Below are 16,013 nucleotides of genomic sequence, written 5' to 3'. Positions count from 1 at the left end.
CCCGGTTTGCCCACTTCGCCCTAGCGACACAGGGAACATAGCCGTCACTCGCTTTAGACGGGTCGGATCCATCGAGCTAGTTTTCAGAGAGTCAAGCTGTCACGGAACGGAACTCCTTCTCTGCAGGAATTATGCCTGACCACTCACTGTTGTATCTTACATGCACATTGAAAACCCTATTGTTTTTGACACCCTGCTATCCTCTGTCGATCTCCAGCACTTTGATACCTGTGAGGCTGCTGGTGCTATACAAATGCAAACAAAAGGAAGAGTGGAAAAAAGAACTAAAGGAAGAGTGAAAAGGATTCATTCTAAGAACTGTAGTCCAAATTTCCAAAGGATAACAACTGTGGACTGATGGTGGTGTGAAAGCTCTGCATTCTGGGAACTGTAGTGTGACAAAGCCTTGCTCTGGGGACATCCAATGGATTAATCACTGGGATGGGTGCCTGTCTAATGGAGCAAATTATGGGCACGGTGGGCTGAAGAAGATCCCATTGTCACCTTCACTTAGCCCCAGTCTCATGGCAGGGAACAGTCACATGGCACCAACCAGCGGCAGGGTCCCCTTTTAAGGGGCCCATTACCTATACCCAGGAAATAGACACCATATGGAAAAAGAGAAGCAGAGCACTCGCTTCATCTGAAACTGGGGACTCTGTAGCTACTGCTCCTTTAAGGGAAACGAGGAATAATGGTCCCACAGAACCAGCCGTCCCCTGCCTGCATGCTCGCCTCTGCTCCTGTGGGCACAGGAATCGCATCTAAATCTACACAGGGAGAAAGAGGGACCCGAAATAGATATGGCTACAGGCAAATAAATTGGGACTGGTCTAGTGTGACAAAGGTGGCAGTGTGGAGGCCAGAGTGGCTCAGGGCGATTGAAAGGCACAAGAGGGAGGCATGCTCCTTGTGAACATAGGTTGTAAGGGCAAGTCCATGAGAAGAAAGCAGAAAGGTTTGCCACCTTCTCAACAAGCCAAGCTCCTCATGTCCCTGCCCCGCGCGTTGGAACTTTCCACATCCGGCTCCTTGGCCCCTCACTCATTAGACATGAGATCCTGAAACTTCTAAAGTAGTAGGGCACGTCAAGCTGCAGAAGCTGTGGATCCAAAAAGCAGACCACAGCCACCGACAAGACCAAGATAAGCTGGAAAAAAATGCAGTAAGGGGGCACGTTGCCGTGAAGCCAGTGCTACTGAGGACCGTCAAAAAAGCTCCAGCGAAGACAAGCCCCAGAACTGGGAATCGGGGACTTATTTGCTCAAAATGTGCGGCCCTTTATTCACAGTTGGCCTCCAAAGGGAACGCCAGAAGCATGAGGGGTTGGAGAGTAGCCATTGTGAACTGTAAATTAGCCAGCGTTTCTACTTAACTTATCCTACTATTACATTGGCCCTTCATGCCTACCCAGTTAATTTTTTTGATTACTCACTGTAGAAGTTCACAAATAAAAAACTTGAAGTTTAAGTGAAGGAGCCTGTCCAATGCTTTGATCCGGGAGGATAGGCCAGAGGCAACGTGCTCGCTTTGGAAGCAAGACGACACGTAGCAACACAGGCTCTATCCCCGGGTCCGTGCTTAGAAACCTTTGGGTATTAAGCACGTTCTAAATAACCTTTCATATCCTATCATATCATATCCCTGCGACAGACAGGCCAGAAATAATAACTAGTGGACTGGAAGGTTGCCCGGAGAAACCAGCAATAGTTTGGAGTCATTCATAAGCTTCCAGCCATCAACTGTCCGCTCTGCATTTGCTCCCCAGAGTGGAATGGGGATTCCCAGAGGTGGATCTCAAGCATGCCTTGCCTAGAGAGCTAGGCTGCACCTGCAGATGCCCCGGGAGACCAAAATATGTCAAGGGTCGCTTGGGGACTTGTGAAGAAGGGATGCAAACTTGCATTTTAGGGTGGGCTGCCCCTTTTGGGCAAGGTCCAAGCCTTGCGTATGGTCTTTCCCTTTCTGCAATAGCATGGTAGGTCTGGGGGCTTTGCCTAGAGCAGTTGCCAGCGATTCCCTTGTAACCTTCCAGCCATCGACCTTCAGTTTTGTCGCGATCATTTGCAAAGCTTCACACATTTTGGAAAAGATGACTGTAGCAAGTATAATAACACTTGTTCCAGGAGCTGTAGGCAGAATCCCAAAGTCTCAATAGTCTCAAAGAGACAATTTAGCAAAGGAAGCAAATGCCGCATGCTGGGAATTGGAAGGAGGATCCTAAAAGCATTCTGAACATTGTTGCATATGAAGAAATTGAAAAGAGAGAAATATGGAATCGTACATAAAGAACTAGATCCTCACAGACACTGAAAGAAAGCTCATGTAAATAGAAATGTCAGTCAACTGAATTCTGATCGCACTAGACGAAGGGGAGGCAAGGACCTCTGTCACCCAAGTAAAATAGTTATCTCAAGATGTCCTTTAATGTACTCAGAGTGAGTTGAAAGGAGATAGCCGCCACACTAAAGAGTGCGGCTTCAGACCACAAAACAAACGGCACAGAGAATCCTGCTTAGGGCAAAACAAAGAAATGTTAACACAATCCCTCATCACTGGGCTCAACGACTCTGCAGAATGGCATAAAAAACGCTGTATGTAAACAGAACATACACACTTATCTAGAATCACAAACGGTACAGCACATGCCACGCTTGAGAAAAAGGAAGCAATTCTAGTGCCATTTATTAGTCAGCAATAGCAACTACAATACACATTCTAAAATACCTACTCCTACAAAGGGGAAGGAAGTGAAAGTATTTTTGATAAAAGAACTACAAACGATGCTGTAGAAAGACTAGAGTGCAACAGAAACAAACTAAGGACTCGTGTTCTACGCATAGAACGAACCCATTTTCCTGTTGTGTGGTCTTTTCCCATTAAGAGCATCCCGGGGAGACACTAAAAGCAGCAGAGCAAAACGGCAGGGCTGTCCTGTCCCTCCTATAGTATCCCCCATTCAGCCTACACCACCTGCTCCTATACATTCCTTCCTCTCCCCATCGGCAGATGCATGAAGCGTATACTGCACGAGGACGGAAGCGGACTCCAGAATCGACAAAATAGGTTTGCCTTTAGATTTCACAGTGCCCCTACAATACAATAAAGAGGTAGGCAAGGGAACAGGTTGGAAAGGGGTTAAACTCACAACTGAAACCCATTCAAAATGCTGTACCCCCCTACAGAACTTTCTCCCAGGATACGTCCTGGGTGGCCTCTCAAAACAGTGGCATGAATGACAACTACATGCATGCCCATTAGAACAGGTAACATGCTGCCATGCCATACACCAAAGGATAGGTGCATCCATGCAGGTAGAACGTGTCCTGACATTTCATTGCTATTTACAGGACTCGAAATAACCAGGTGGCATTTAATGGCCGAGGAGGGCCAAGAGCATTAGATGAGCTATTCTCTGCCCTCTTAATGCTGGGAAACAAGCGCTCTACAACACTGCGCGTGCGTGCTAGCCAACAGGCTTAAGTTAAAGTCAAACTTCCAGAAACAGAACTGGAACGGAACCCTTCTAGAAGAATGAGAATTCCAATTAACAACTTAACTAAGGATGAAATAACACTGAAATTAAAGGACACTTACTAAGAAGTGTAAAGACCTAATTGTGACGGGAATATATGAAAATTACCTCTACTGAGGACAATTGAATACTGCGTTGGTACAGAAGAGCATCAAAAACAAAGTCTCTGGAGAAGCATTTATCTGGTGCGCTTCCACTAGCACAAATAGCGAGAAACACGTGTTGGTCAAGTATTTTGTTTTACTAAATTCCTTTCAATTGTTGCTATGTGGATATTAATAATTTGTCAAAAACACTTACAGTTTATGCTTACACAATCATTACTCAGGGAAACAACTGTATCCCGAGCCAGGACATTTACTGTGATTACTATGTACAAAAATAAACTTTCTTTTGTTTGCTTTATATGAGTAAATACATGACATGTACAAAAAACAAAAGTACAGATTGCCCTGTCATTTACTGCAAATAATATGCCACTCGTGTCTTCATTCCTAATGTGGATTTCAGGTTCTGTAACACCTTCTGACATGGTTTTATTATCCTAAAATTCCGCTTAACATGGCACAAATACCTTGTAGAAAATCCTGGCACCCAATGGCAAGTAACAGTCTCGACTTAGCACCAATGCCTGTATTTCCTTTCTGACGCGGCACTAATTCCGCCATCTCCTGCCGACACAGCTCTGTTGCCTGTAAAAGCCCTAGGTGTGTATGAAAGGCACGTTCTGCAGGTGGTCCTGGTGCGACACCAGTGTACAAGAACTAGCACATGAAGCTTAACTGCATTTAGAAAGTAAACCCGGGTCTAGTGCCAAGAAGCCCCTTGAGATGTAGGGGTAGAGTGTATATGGAGGCTTTTGTACAGAAACGTGGATACTTCTCTCATTGAAAGAGCAGCTGCCTTTGCTTTGACCGGTTACACCGCAAAAGTCATTATGCCGCGTGTGTTCTGAAGTCTGGACACCAGATTTTCAAAAACCGTTCACTGCTTTTGGTTCTTCTGAAAGTTGACATAACCAGTAAGTGGTTAGTGGATAATGTAGCGCACTGGTTGGAGCAGATGTCTTAAAATGTGTGGCTGAGAAATGTAGGGTTCAGTGAGTGAAAAGGTCTGGTTACTAATCCTGTTTAATCTGGGCCCTTTTTTCACACCCATAAGTGTCATGGCACCAGTTTCCCACAAGCCCACCTAGTGCGGCTGACAAGATTGGAGTTAAGAGATAGTATTCGCGCTCAAAAGTCCATAATCATTTGATGAACCATACATTCAAGACATTTATTTTTTGATCTCCAATATCAAAATGTGTTTAATCTGTATTGATCTAAGAACAAAGACAGCCGACACGTGTTTTGACCAACCCAGCCGTTCTCAAGGCCCAAACTGGAACTAGTTCTTATAGAGCCTTTGTGATGTATCCGTGGTTTGTAACTTGTGATAAATGTGGTTGGTACCTTATTTGGATTGGTCCCCAATAGCTTCCATTCAATCGTCCTTGTCTAGCGATGCTTTTACTCTAGTGGGGCTGTGCAGTCCTATGACACCAACCGTCAAGGCCCAAATGGTCCTGTAATGTCTTGTGTCATGGCATCCATTTCCTGCAACTCACACTAATGTGGCAATATTGTCCCGTAAGCACCCTGGATGTGAGCCAATGTCCTTTAACCCCGCCTCATGTGGTACTACCACCGTTAACTTCTTTGGATGAGATTTCACATCCACATGCACCCCATAAATCCAGATACTAAGAAGCAGCCACTCACCTGGAAGAACTCTGCCACCTTGGCCACGTGGCTGGCACAAGCACACTTGCGGGCATCTGGCACATCTTCTCCAACCTGCAGCGCCACACCAAAAAAAAGGTAGCGAGAAAACACGAGGCATGAATTCAGGCACCACAGCACCCGCACCCCGAGATCTCAGCCAGGCTAGTACTGAAGGAGAACTTCACCCCACTTATCTTACCTACACCTCCCAACAGCTCTGCATTTAATCCAGCCCCCAACCCACATTCCTTCTCCATGCCTGAACATCTTCTGGTCTCTGGCCTCGTCTGGCCTTTGCCCCTAGCACCAGGATTCCCCCATGGCCATTGCACAGGAATAAGTGACCGTGCCAGATAAATGGCTCCGTTAGCACTGGAAGGAGCGCTCGCTTTCGAACCCGCACAACACCGGCAGGTGGTCAGTGAGCCAACCCAGTCCCGCTACAGCCTGCGTGGCACTGCGGTTTATTTGGAGCACCTCCACAAAGTAGATAAACCAGAGCAAGCAGATGGGGCACGACCAGACTTGTGGGTGCCAAGGAGAAAGGTGGTCTATGCTGCAAAAGGTAGAGCTTGTCAAGCCTGAACTTTCCTTGCCCCTTAAGGCACTGGAACTTAAGTAGGGGTGGAGAGCGGCGTAAGGGACAAGCCAAGCTAAGGCATTTCTATGGCATCGCTGGAACCAACTGCCCACTGTTCAAATGATCTAGCACCACAAGGAAACCTCTCACTGATGGCCTTGACCAGTCATTTATAGCACGGGACAGTGGTCTATGGGTACAGAACCCCATTTAAAACATTCTAAGGTTGTCTGTGCCCAGAACACCCCCCACACACCCCTCACCCTTCTTCCCCGTCCACATGCCTCAGCTCTACCTAAACCCACGCCTCTCGCTACCGCGCAGGCACGCGGCACACATTCTGAATGAAGCACTCACCCAGTTGACGAGGACGTATCGTGGCAGAGTAGCCTGGGGATCCTTAACACTGCAAAACCCGTACATCACCTTCTGATTTTCAAAATGGCTGGACAAGTCTGGCAGCCCCCCTCCTGGTGTGTCAGAGCAAAAGGAAAAAAGCGCATGAAGGAGGAAGGAACGAGAATTGGGAATGAAAAATAGAAAAGGGGGAAGAGCGAGAGAAAAAATGGGGCGGGAGAGAAAGAGTCAGAAGGCAGGGATGAGCAGGAGATGGAACATGAGGCGGGGGGTTGGAGGGGGAGAAATAAATGTGCCCAGTAGAGAAGAGGAAGGGAAACAAGGCAAAGGAAGAAATAAGAAAACGGGATTGAAAAAGATCGAGTAATACATGTACAAGTGCTTCCTTTTTGTGCCTAGACTGAAAGGTGTTTGGTTAAAAAAGAAATTAATTAGGGAAGGATGGACGGTAAGCTCAGGAAAAAGAGGGTAAGGGGTTGCGTAAAGGGGCAATACAGGGTGAGCAGGATGAGATGGTAAAGGGCAGTGCAGGCAGGTGTGGGTGAGATCTATCTAACATGCCAGAAGTCAAATTTAAGAGCAAATTAAAAATAGAATGAAGGTTTTGTCAAGAGAAAATCATAGCAATATTATGTAAATAGAATGCAGAAATATTCATTAGAGTTGTTGTGCTCCATGAGAAGGCGCGAATACCACGTGCTTGCTCAGGATTAACGAGGGCACCTTATTTAAAAGCGACATATATAGTTCAGGCAAGGGAACAATCTATGATCTAGATGGCTACAAGGAAACGTAAACTTCTGCTGCATTGAACGTTGAGTGGGTAATATTTATTTATTTACTTTACCGTGATATAGTTTAATACAAACTTTTCACAAAACATAAGAATTCCAATCAGTTTCAAAATCAAAAGAATCCATACAGCCATAAAATGATTGCATAGCAATACAACAGTACATCAAAGTATTAAGAAGGAAAAGCTCAGGTTATTATGTCCAGAGATGACAGACAGTTCATCTGTAAATGTCTAGGATAGTTGAGATCTTCCTCCACAGAAGTGGGAGGTAAATGATGCACGTGTCACTGTTCCCCCTTACAAACAGCTCCCATCCTCCATGCATCCTTTCCGCATCCGTCATACCCATAGCCAGCAGTGTAGTTTGTCTCAGTAACCCCAAAGCCTCGCACTCACCCAAAAGAGCTTTCTAGGATACCTGCCCCACACAGTCAGCATTCCCAACGGATACCATACCAAGCACCCTCAATCTCCCTAGTCCTGACGGTGTTGAATTTCAATTTAATATCGTTCCGAGGGAATTGCCAATAAAGTGTTGGATATAGGGGGCCGGTATGTTCCGATCTTGGATATGCAAGTAGTATTCAGATGCATGGTTTTTAGTCACTAGATTAGCCATTGACTGCTCTAAGCTATTCTCATTCAGCGTTTCCTTTAGTCAGTGCTTAAATGTGCTTAATGTCATGCCCAGCGTTGGGTTTCCTTGCTGTAGCCAACGGTTGGTGACGGTGTTTAATTGGGCCACGTGGCTCTGTGGCAGTAATGCTAATCAGGTAGATATGGCCATATGTATAAGGCTCACGGGTGTGTGAGCTGGCACGATTGCGAGATTCCACGCTGTAACCAGGCAGTTTACTTGGATTCTTAGGGCTACGGGCAACACGTTATATTCAAGGAGGACCATGTCAATAGTAGTTCGCTGTGGTAGTCTTGGTGGCCTTTTTAACAAGGTGCGCTCTAGTTTGCGGACCATTGCGAGGTTTCGCGTAGCCCTTACTTCTGCTGCATACAGGATAGTAGAGGACACCTTAGCTTGATAACGTTTGAGCAATGCATCAATTGAGAGCCCTGCTGCTTTATTGGCTAGAGAGCTAATGGTGCCAACGAGGATGGAGATTCTGGTCCGGATGTACTCTAGGTGCACTGTGCCTTGTAGCTTGTTATCAAAGTGCAGACCCAAGTACTTGTAGTTGTTAACCACTTCGATTTGTCTTCTGCCCTTCTCCCACTTTGCTTGCTTTACTTTTTTCCTGGGCAGACAAAATACCATGATTTTGGTCTTCAATGTATTCACCACCAGCGAATTGTAGTCTGTGTATTCCTTCAGGTTTTCCAGGGTGATCTGCAAGCCCCGTGGAGACAAATCAAGAACGGCAATGTCGTCCGCATAACCCAGCCACGTCACTGCAACTGAGCCCAGATTCGCGGGGATGGCGGCCTGACTAGTCAAAGTGTTGCCAATATCAGCTTGGTGGAGATTGAAGAGTATGGGGCAAGGTTACAACCCTGCTTAAGGCCTCTATGTGTGCCTATCCATGCAGTGGTTCTTTCATGTTGGTCCGTCCTCATTTTGACTCGGGTGTTCTCCTGAAGGGAGATAATCGTGCCCTGTAGGCAGGGAGGAATGCCCCAGTGTAAAGACTGGAGTGGGGGTGTCTGTACTCCTGCTCTCTATATGGCAGTGGAAGCACAGGGCACCCCAGCCAAGACTCTCTATTCGGTAGCTATGGGCGAGCAATCAAGGCTTAAGCTCTCAGGAGGTGATGCAGGCTGGTTCTTAAGTACAGTGTAGTCCCCAAGCACCCACAAAGGAATGTCCACACACTATGTTAGTGAAAACACAGTCATTATATAAATATGGATTTGATTATGTACACATCACCATAACACACTTTGTGCTCAGGTTAATCTAAAATGGTAAATATCTACAATTTCTATGTGGTACGTCAATTATTCTTTGATTCCATTAAAATGCATCAACTGTACTCAGTTCAAATGGCATACAAATCAGTTAATAAAGTGAACCACCAATAGACATAAGAGGAAAGCAGGTTGGTTAAAACAATAAGCAGAATACTGGGCCCCTCCCACTAGGCACAGTTCTGTATGAGGATCCCCCCACCTGGGCAACCTGTAAATAAAGATATAAAACAAGCCCAGTCCATATATTGTCTATTAGAGTCTTATTTCCTTCTATAAAGGTTCTACCACCCCAATGTACCTGGAATAGCCGATTTCTTTGATGGGTCGTCGACAGATCCTTCTTGAGTGACCCCCTTTAAGGCAGGAGTCACGGATCGTCGATAGTCCTTGTGGAAGGTGAACCTTGGTGTCGAGAGTCGTCGATTAAAAGTTTTGATGGTGTCGAGGCAGCAGCTTCGGTGCTGGCGGTGCTCGTAGATGATCAGTCGTGGACGTCCTGCGAGTACGAGGCGTTCGGTGCACCTCTGTGTCGATAGTTGCTGCAAAGAGTCACTGAAGAACTTTAGCCCAGCAAGGGCGTCGGGTCATTGGCGTCTTTGTGATCTTGGGGTGGCGGGAAGCGCACCTGCGGATTCTCCTCGCCACGTCGGCAGGCTCGACTTTCTCCGGTGGGACAAAGCAGTCGGCAGTGCTGGCGAGAGAGTCCTTGGATTCAAATGTCTTAATCAATGGAGCATTGCGGCTCTGGTCGTCGGCGGCACGGCGTCAATCTGGTCGCGCTTCTTGGCAACATGGTTTCGACAGGCCTCCAGCGGTTACGGCGGTCCTCCGAACCCTGGTCGATGATGGTGGATGGAATGTCCGCTTGCTTTACTTCGGATTCCTCTGCGGTCCCAGTCTCCGGTCCACAGTCTTTTGAAGGCTGGCTTCCAGGGAGCTTCGGCGAAGATTTAACTGTCTGCACGATTTTCCCTCGTAGCTCGGGGAGAGGTCTCCTAGCCAGGTCCTCTCTCGGATAAGTCCTCAACAAATTTGACAGCTTTTGGATCCGGTTGAAGTAAATGCAGCAGCATGTCTTCTTCCAGTTGGGCTTCAATGATAAGCATCACATATCAACTTCAGCTTCTGAACGATTTCTAGCAGTGAGAGGCCCACAGATTTACTGTTCTGTCTCATTCACTCTGCTGGGTCACACTCAGGCAACCAATCACTCAGAAGGGCATTCAGGCAGTCAGGGAGCCAATCAGGCTCACAGTGTATTTAGGCAATTCTCCTCCATCCAGACACTCACAACAAGTAATGTGTATTGGGGCAAGTACCCAGCCATTTAGCACTCCACACTGCATTCATACCTGTTTCGGGCATGGCTGTCTCAGTCTGTCTCACGTACCAGAAACCAGACACCCATAACAAGAAGTGCATATTGGTCAGACACTCCATTCACCCAGATCCCACTCCACGGGTGTACCCACAACATACAGTCACTGGGAAGGCTCCAGTCAGTCTGGCCTGGACTTCACCACAATACCATATATGGAACTTCCACCCAACAGCCAGTCAGGGGGAAGGGACAGAGTCAGGGCTTCCCAGGACTTTGGGAAAAACAAGGTAACAGGCACTAGAAAGCAAGAGGCCACAGGGGACATATTGTCTCCTAGCAGGAATCAACTGATTCCAATGGCAGGGCCTGGATATCCCAAAATGGAGGATACTCAGAGCACCTGTCAATTTCAGCATGGAGCTGCCACCAGCCCATACCCTGCTCTGTGAGCCACACACAGGTGCCCAAAAACATACACTAGGGGTACAGGGTTGCACCCTCATGCATGGGTGCCATAAGGGTATCTCCCAAGGGTCTGTACACCAAACCAAAAAGAAGAAAAGGGTGCACTGCCAGGATTCTCACATGGATTCCAGGGCAGAAAACAATACAGAACGCACATGAAAAAGGACTACAGAACAAGGACAGGGAGGCCTTGTCCCTCAAATGCATTTCCAGCATCTCACAAAGCCACCCAGTTTGCCCCAAAGACGGTTACGGTCTACAGTATTGAATGCGCGCCGAGATCGATAAATGCCACGTAGACTGGAGTTTGCCTTACTATCCATGCCTGCTGAATGATTGTGGTAAGGGCCAAGGTGTTAGTGGTGGTGTTGTGCCCCATCCAAAAGCATGTTTTATTGAGAGGGGGAGATTCCACAGCCCCCTGCCCATGATTCTAGTTCCTGTAGGAGTACTCTGGAAAAGATCTTAGCTGGGGCATTAATCATTGCCAGTGTACAATAACTTCCTGGATCAACTGGATTGCCCTTCTTATATACAGTAACAACAATACTGTCGTGCCAGGATGAAGGGATTTTCTGAGCGATTCCTGTAGTGGAGAAGAGTACATCTTGGGCCTCAGACCAAACGTCAGCGGCAGATTTGATTAGTGAGCTGCAAATGCCATTGGGTCCCGATGCCCTAGAGGATTTTGAAGTGCTAATGTGGCTAGTAATATCTCTAGGTGTGAGGCAGTATGACCAGATGGTGCGTCGGTCGTAAGCACTCTGTATCCCCCCCGGGCAACTACAAGTGCCTTTTCGATATGCAGTTTCCAAGACACTATTTAGGTCCCTAGTTGCCTTGCTCTGCGAGGCCCCTTCTCCGATGATATGCTAAAATTCACGTGAGTCATTAGATTGAGATTCAAAGACCAGAGCTTTCCACTTATTACATTCGATCAGGTACTTATGCATTCTCAACCATTTGGAGTACCCGATTTTAAGTCCTTGTGTTTTCAATGATGATCAGTAGGATCTAGTCCAGTCATTGCGAGAGTGCGAAGGTCACTCGGTAGGGCTCTCGTTTGCGATCTCGTATAGCCCTGTCATAGGAACGTCTATGTTTTTATTAGTAGTGATAGCAACCCTGCTAACTGACTTACTTCTGACCATGGCACTGTAAAGATAGCCAGCAGGACAAGTTTTGCCTCAACACAAAGTTCCTATACTCACGAGAAGCGCGATATAAATCAATTAGGAATGAAAAGTTCGGGAAGAGGAACGGACGCAAGGGTGTCCTCTGGTTCTCCGGTTTGCTGGCTCCCTAATAAACCCAGTGGAAAGTCTATTTGCAGTGGAGAAACTTTGCTGCAAATGTTGGGGGGGACATGACCTCTGAAGAAAAGGTGCCACATTCAAACGAATGGGGACAAAATAGTGTGCCATGAAAGTTGGGGGGACAAACACCCCCGTCGCCCCCTAAAATTACGCCCATTTCTATTTGTTTCCCTCCCACTCGTTCATTTCTCCGGTTCGGTCGAACAACACACAAAACAAGAACAAACAAATGCATTTGCGGTTTCCTCATCAGCCGAGCCTCTTCTGTCATTCCACCAATCAACAAACTTTCAGGAAACCGCACTGATAACCTGGGCATTCGTCCATTAGCTATGCCATTTGCATCCAACATTTCTCATCCTGTAAGCCCCTTTCCTTACCCTCCAGTAAGGTGCTGCATGAGACATTTCCTTTGGTTTGGCATAACAAGGCCGCAGGTTTATTTTTACATATACATAACCACTGCAAACAGGTAATAAAATAGTTCCAAAAGTGTGGCGACTGCTCCTCGTCCTGCTTCCCCCTTTACCTCCATGTCGATTGCAGGCACAACTCCCCCAAGGCCTTCGAGTCTGTGAACCGCCTGCCCCTGCAGGTCTTTGCGGACTGGGGGAGCGCCGTTTGTTGGGGGGAAGTTGAGCCCCAATTGCTACCGCCAGACACCCCCGCCGTTTAGGCTCCCAGGAGGCGCTGTCTAGAATGAGCGAAGCCCCTTCCGGTTTAGCAATGGCTCATTCGGAGTCTTTGTCTTATCATAGGTTGCCACAACCCGCCTGTCCATCCTGCGACAACGACGTCCAGGCTCTGTCATAACTGTAGGGTGGGAGGGTGGAAAACGAAATCCTCCAATTTAGGCGGGCGCCCGGCTGCTGGAAGAGCTGCAAGTGCTCCTGTGCCGGGTGCCCGCCGTTTATATCCCCAAAGCCCCTCCTCCTTCTTTTGTTGCCCTTCGCGGGCTTTCCAGGGCTCTTGGCGCCCTTTCCTTTGTTTCCTTTGCCGCCCTCTCCCCAGCCCCTGTGAGGAGGGGGGGGCGAGAGAGCGGAAGGAGAGAGGCCCCTGCCCCGGTTATCGGGGTGCCTCCTCCATTCACTGCGCTCCCCGTTCGTCACCTTCATAACCTGGGCATTCGTCCATTAGCTATGCCATTTGCATCCAACATTTCTCATCCTGTAAGCCCCTTTCCTTACCCTCCAGTAAGGTGCTGCATGAGACATTTCCTTTGGTTTGGCATAACAAGGCCGCAGGTTTATTTTTACATATACATAACCACTGCAAACAGATAATAAAATAGTTCCAAAAGTGTGGCGACTGCTCCTCGTCCTGCTTCCCCCTTTACCTCCATGTCGATTGCAGGCACAACTCCCCCAAGGCCTTCGAGTCTGAGAACCGCCTGCCCCTGCAGGTCTTTGCGGACTGGGGGAGCGCCGTTTGTTGGGGGGAGGTTGAGCCCCAATTGCTACCGCCAGACACCCCCTCCGTTTAGGCTCCCAGGAGGCGCTGTCTAGAATGAGCGAAGCCCCTTCCGGTTTAGCAATGGCTCATTCGGAGTCTTTGTCTTATCATAGGTTGCCACAACCCGCCACGCCAAAGGTGGGTTACCGCCCACGGTGGCTCCCCCCTTTCCTTGCTTATAACTCCAGTAATTTTGTGCAGATATTCCAGAAAAACAAGTCCATTCCTTGTTCTGACAAATGAACTCTGTCCTTCAAGTAATACTCCGTATTTTTAAGATTGATCAAACCATGTCTGATATGCTGAAAGCCTCTCCCTCTGCAAAACTTAGCCATAGCCCAATTCAGCTTCCTCCTTGAATTCTCCACAGCCGCCTGACTCTCAGCGCTCCTCCATTCGTACCTCGAGATGATTTCCGACCACACGATTTCAGTTTCTCCCATTACCGCCGATAGCTCCTGTAAGGAAGACATCATTTCCTTGAGCAAGATCCCCCTCCCCAGTCATTGCCCCCGAGGTGCACCACCGACACATCGGGCCTCCGATGTTCCTTCAGGAGTCTGCGCCTGTGCCCCTGTAGCTGTGCCCATTTCATACCCGGCACTCCGTGCCACTGCACCCGGTCTTCCCTGGCGGTCAACAAATCCTGCTTGGCTGTCCAGCTTGCCCTGGCCCTTGACACAAACGAATGATCCACCGCCCAGGCGGACCGTCGCCTTCCCTTCTTCGATGCTACTGCGAGGAGATAGGAGGGAAGAACCGCTAGTCTTACATTTTTTCAGGCCTGACGTACCTCTTAAAACAACCTGACCTCCAGCCCCTAATCTGCTTGATTGCCTCTGCTCCCAGGCCCATCCATGCCGCCGACGTGGCTACCCCTATCCTCAAGGAATGCGTCCCATAAACCCCTCCGCTGCCATTGTCATGTCCAACACCTTTTTAAACTGAAACAGGCTTAACACTGACCCATCGTTATGTACTAGAAAAGGGGGCCTCCTCCCCCGTGTGAATCCTCCAACTCAAATACCTGCTTACGCATCCTACTGGACAAGCCGGACTGTCCCGGGTACCCCCTTACACATGCTTCTGCCTTTCCCTGTCTGATCGGTCTTGGATCTTCTCAGAAATATGTATAACCGCTCTCCTTGTACCCCTATGTCACAGCTCCTAAGGAAACTTAAACCTTTACCCTTCTTGTTGGCTGGCACCAGCTCGCTTACCCTTAAGGCCCCAAAAAATGCCAGTGAGAAGGCTGCTGCGAACAATGCTTTTTCATAATCATCTCGACACGCCACCACCAAGCTCCTGATCAATTCGTGCAACCTCCCCACATCTATGGGCCGCCTCTCGTCGGGTTTAACTGTCACCTGTTTAGGCCAGCCCCTCATTGCTATAACAATGTAATGCTCTTTGGTGGGATCGGGTCTGCCCCCCAACTTATAGAAATGCGCAACCGTTGCCAGGTGATAGACCACCCAAGATCTGGGCCTTCCTTGTTGCCAACACCATCCCACAAAGGCCCGCACTGGCCATTCCTTCTCGCTCTCGGGCAAGGTGTTGTTTTGGAAGGCCATGAATCGATCCCAGCACCCTCTATATCATCGCATTGTGCCTGGTGCGAGTGCCGTGTCTATCAGCGAGCTCAGATCTCCCCAACCAATCCCCACCATTGTGTCTGGAAGGGTGTCATCCTTGTGCTTGCCTCTGGATGATTTTCCCGAAACTTTCCCCACTGTAAACGAGAAAGAGAATCAGCGGCCACATTCTTATCCCCGGGTATATGTTGTACCCTGACTTCTGCATTCAGCTGCAGCAAGCACTTTGTGAGCTCCCTGAGTAGCCCCAACGCCCTGCCGTTCTTGCAGGCATCGCAAGCCCTGCCATCATTCACCCCCCAATCCCGAGCAACTTGCACCATAACTTTAGGGAACCCCCTCAGCAAGAACCTACCCGCACCCCTGTAACAGCTGAACACTACCGTGCCATACCCATATCCAGCGTTTAATCTTTCCTCAGGGCACTGGCCCGCTGCCCAATTACTTCTCCGACCTTTGAAACCTTCTTTTTCGTATTCAGGATGCCCCTGTTATGCGCGTGTCATCCCATACTGAATGCCTTGATTCACCCGCATCATCCTTATCACCCCTGCCACACAACCCAGCCGAATGCACCTACCACTGTGGCTATCTCCGCTTCCCAATCCCCGTTACGGCCAGTAATTCCGTGTATAAACCGGGAAGACCTTCCATAATCCCACCTCAGTGCCCTAGGTGCAGCTCTTCACTCAAATACCCTGGCCCTCTTAACACGGGTGGAGCCCTACCATTCTATCCTTATCGCTTCCACACCACTTCTGTAATAAACCTCCAGTGGTTAGGGCCGGTGGGCAATGACCAAAATTTGGTGGACGATATGCCAGCCCCGTTAACTGCTTGTCCCCTTCTGGCCTCTTTCGCTACCCATTCCTTTCCATGGCCTCTCGGATGAATTTGCACGCCACTG

General features: G+C 48.4%; 1 protein-coding gene across 6 annotated transcripts in view; it reads right to left on the bottom strand.

Annotated features, from left to right (window-relative positions):
- Window positions 1–16,013, bottom strand: part of DBN1 (drebrin 1) — a 326,031-nt gene that overhangs the window by 139,306 nt on the left and 170,712 nt on the right. For all 6 annotated transcript variants that reach the window (XM_069651515.1, XM_069651516.1, XM_069651517.1 and 3 more), the window contains exons 3-4: window positions 6,239–6,351; window positions 5,299–5,373 (exon numbers count right to left, since the gene is read on the bottom strand). In XM_069651515.1, the coding sequence (XP_069507616.1) occupies window positions 5,299–5,373; window positions 6,239–6,351 (188 nt within the window). The remainder of the gene's footprint in view (window positions 1–5,298; window positions 5,374–6,238; window positions 6,352–16,013) is intronic.

The sequence above is a fragment of the Ambystoma mexicanum genome, chromosome 3p (genome assembly GCF_040938575.1).
Source record: "Ambystoma mexicanum isolate Mex_15411 chromosome 3p, UKY_AmexF1_1, whole genome shotgun sequence".
In the NCBI taxonomy this organism is placed as follows: domain Eukaryota; kingdom Metazoa; phylum Chordata; class Amphibia; order Caudata; family Ambystomatidae; genus Ambystoma; species Ambystoma mexicanum.
This window is presented reverse-complemented; position numbering and strand designations above follow the sequence as displayed.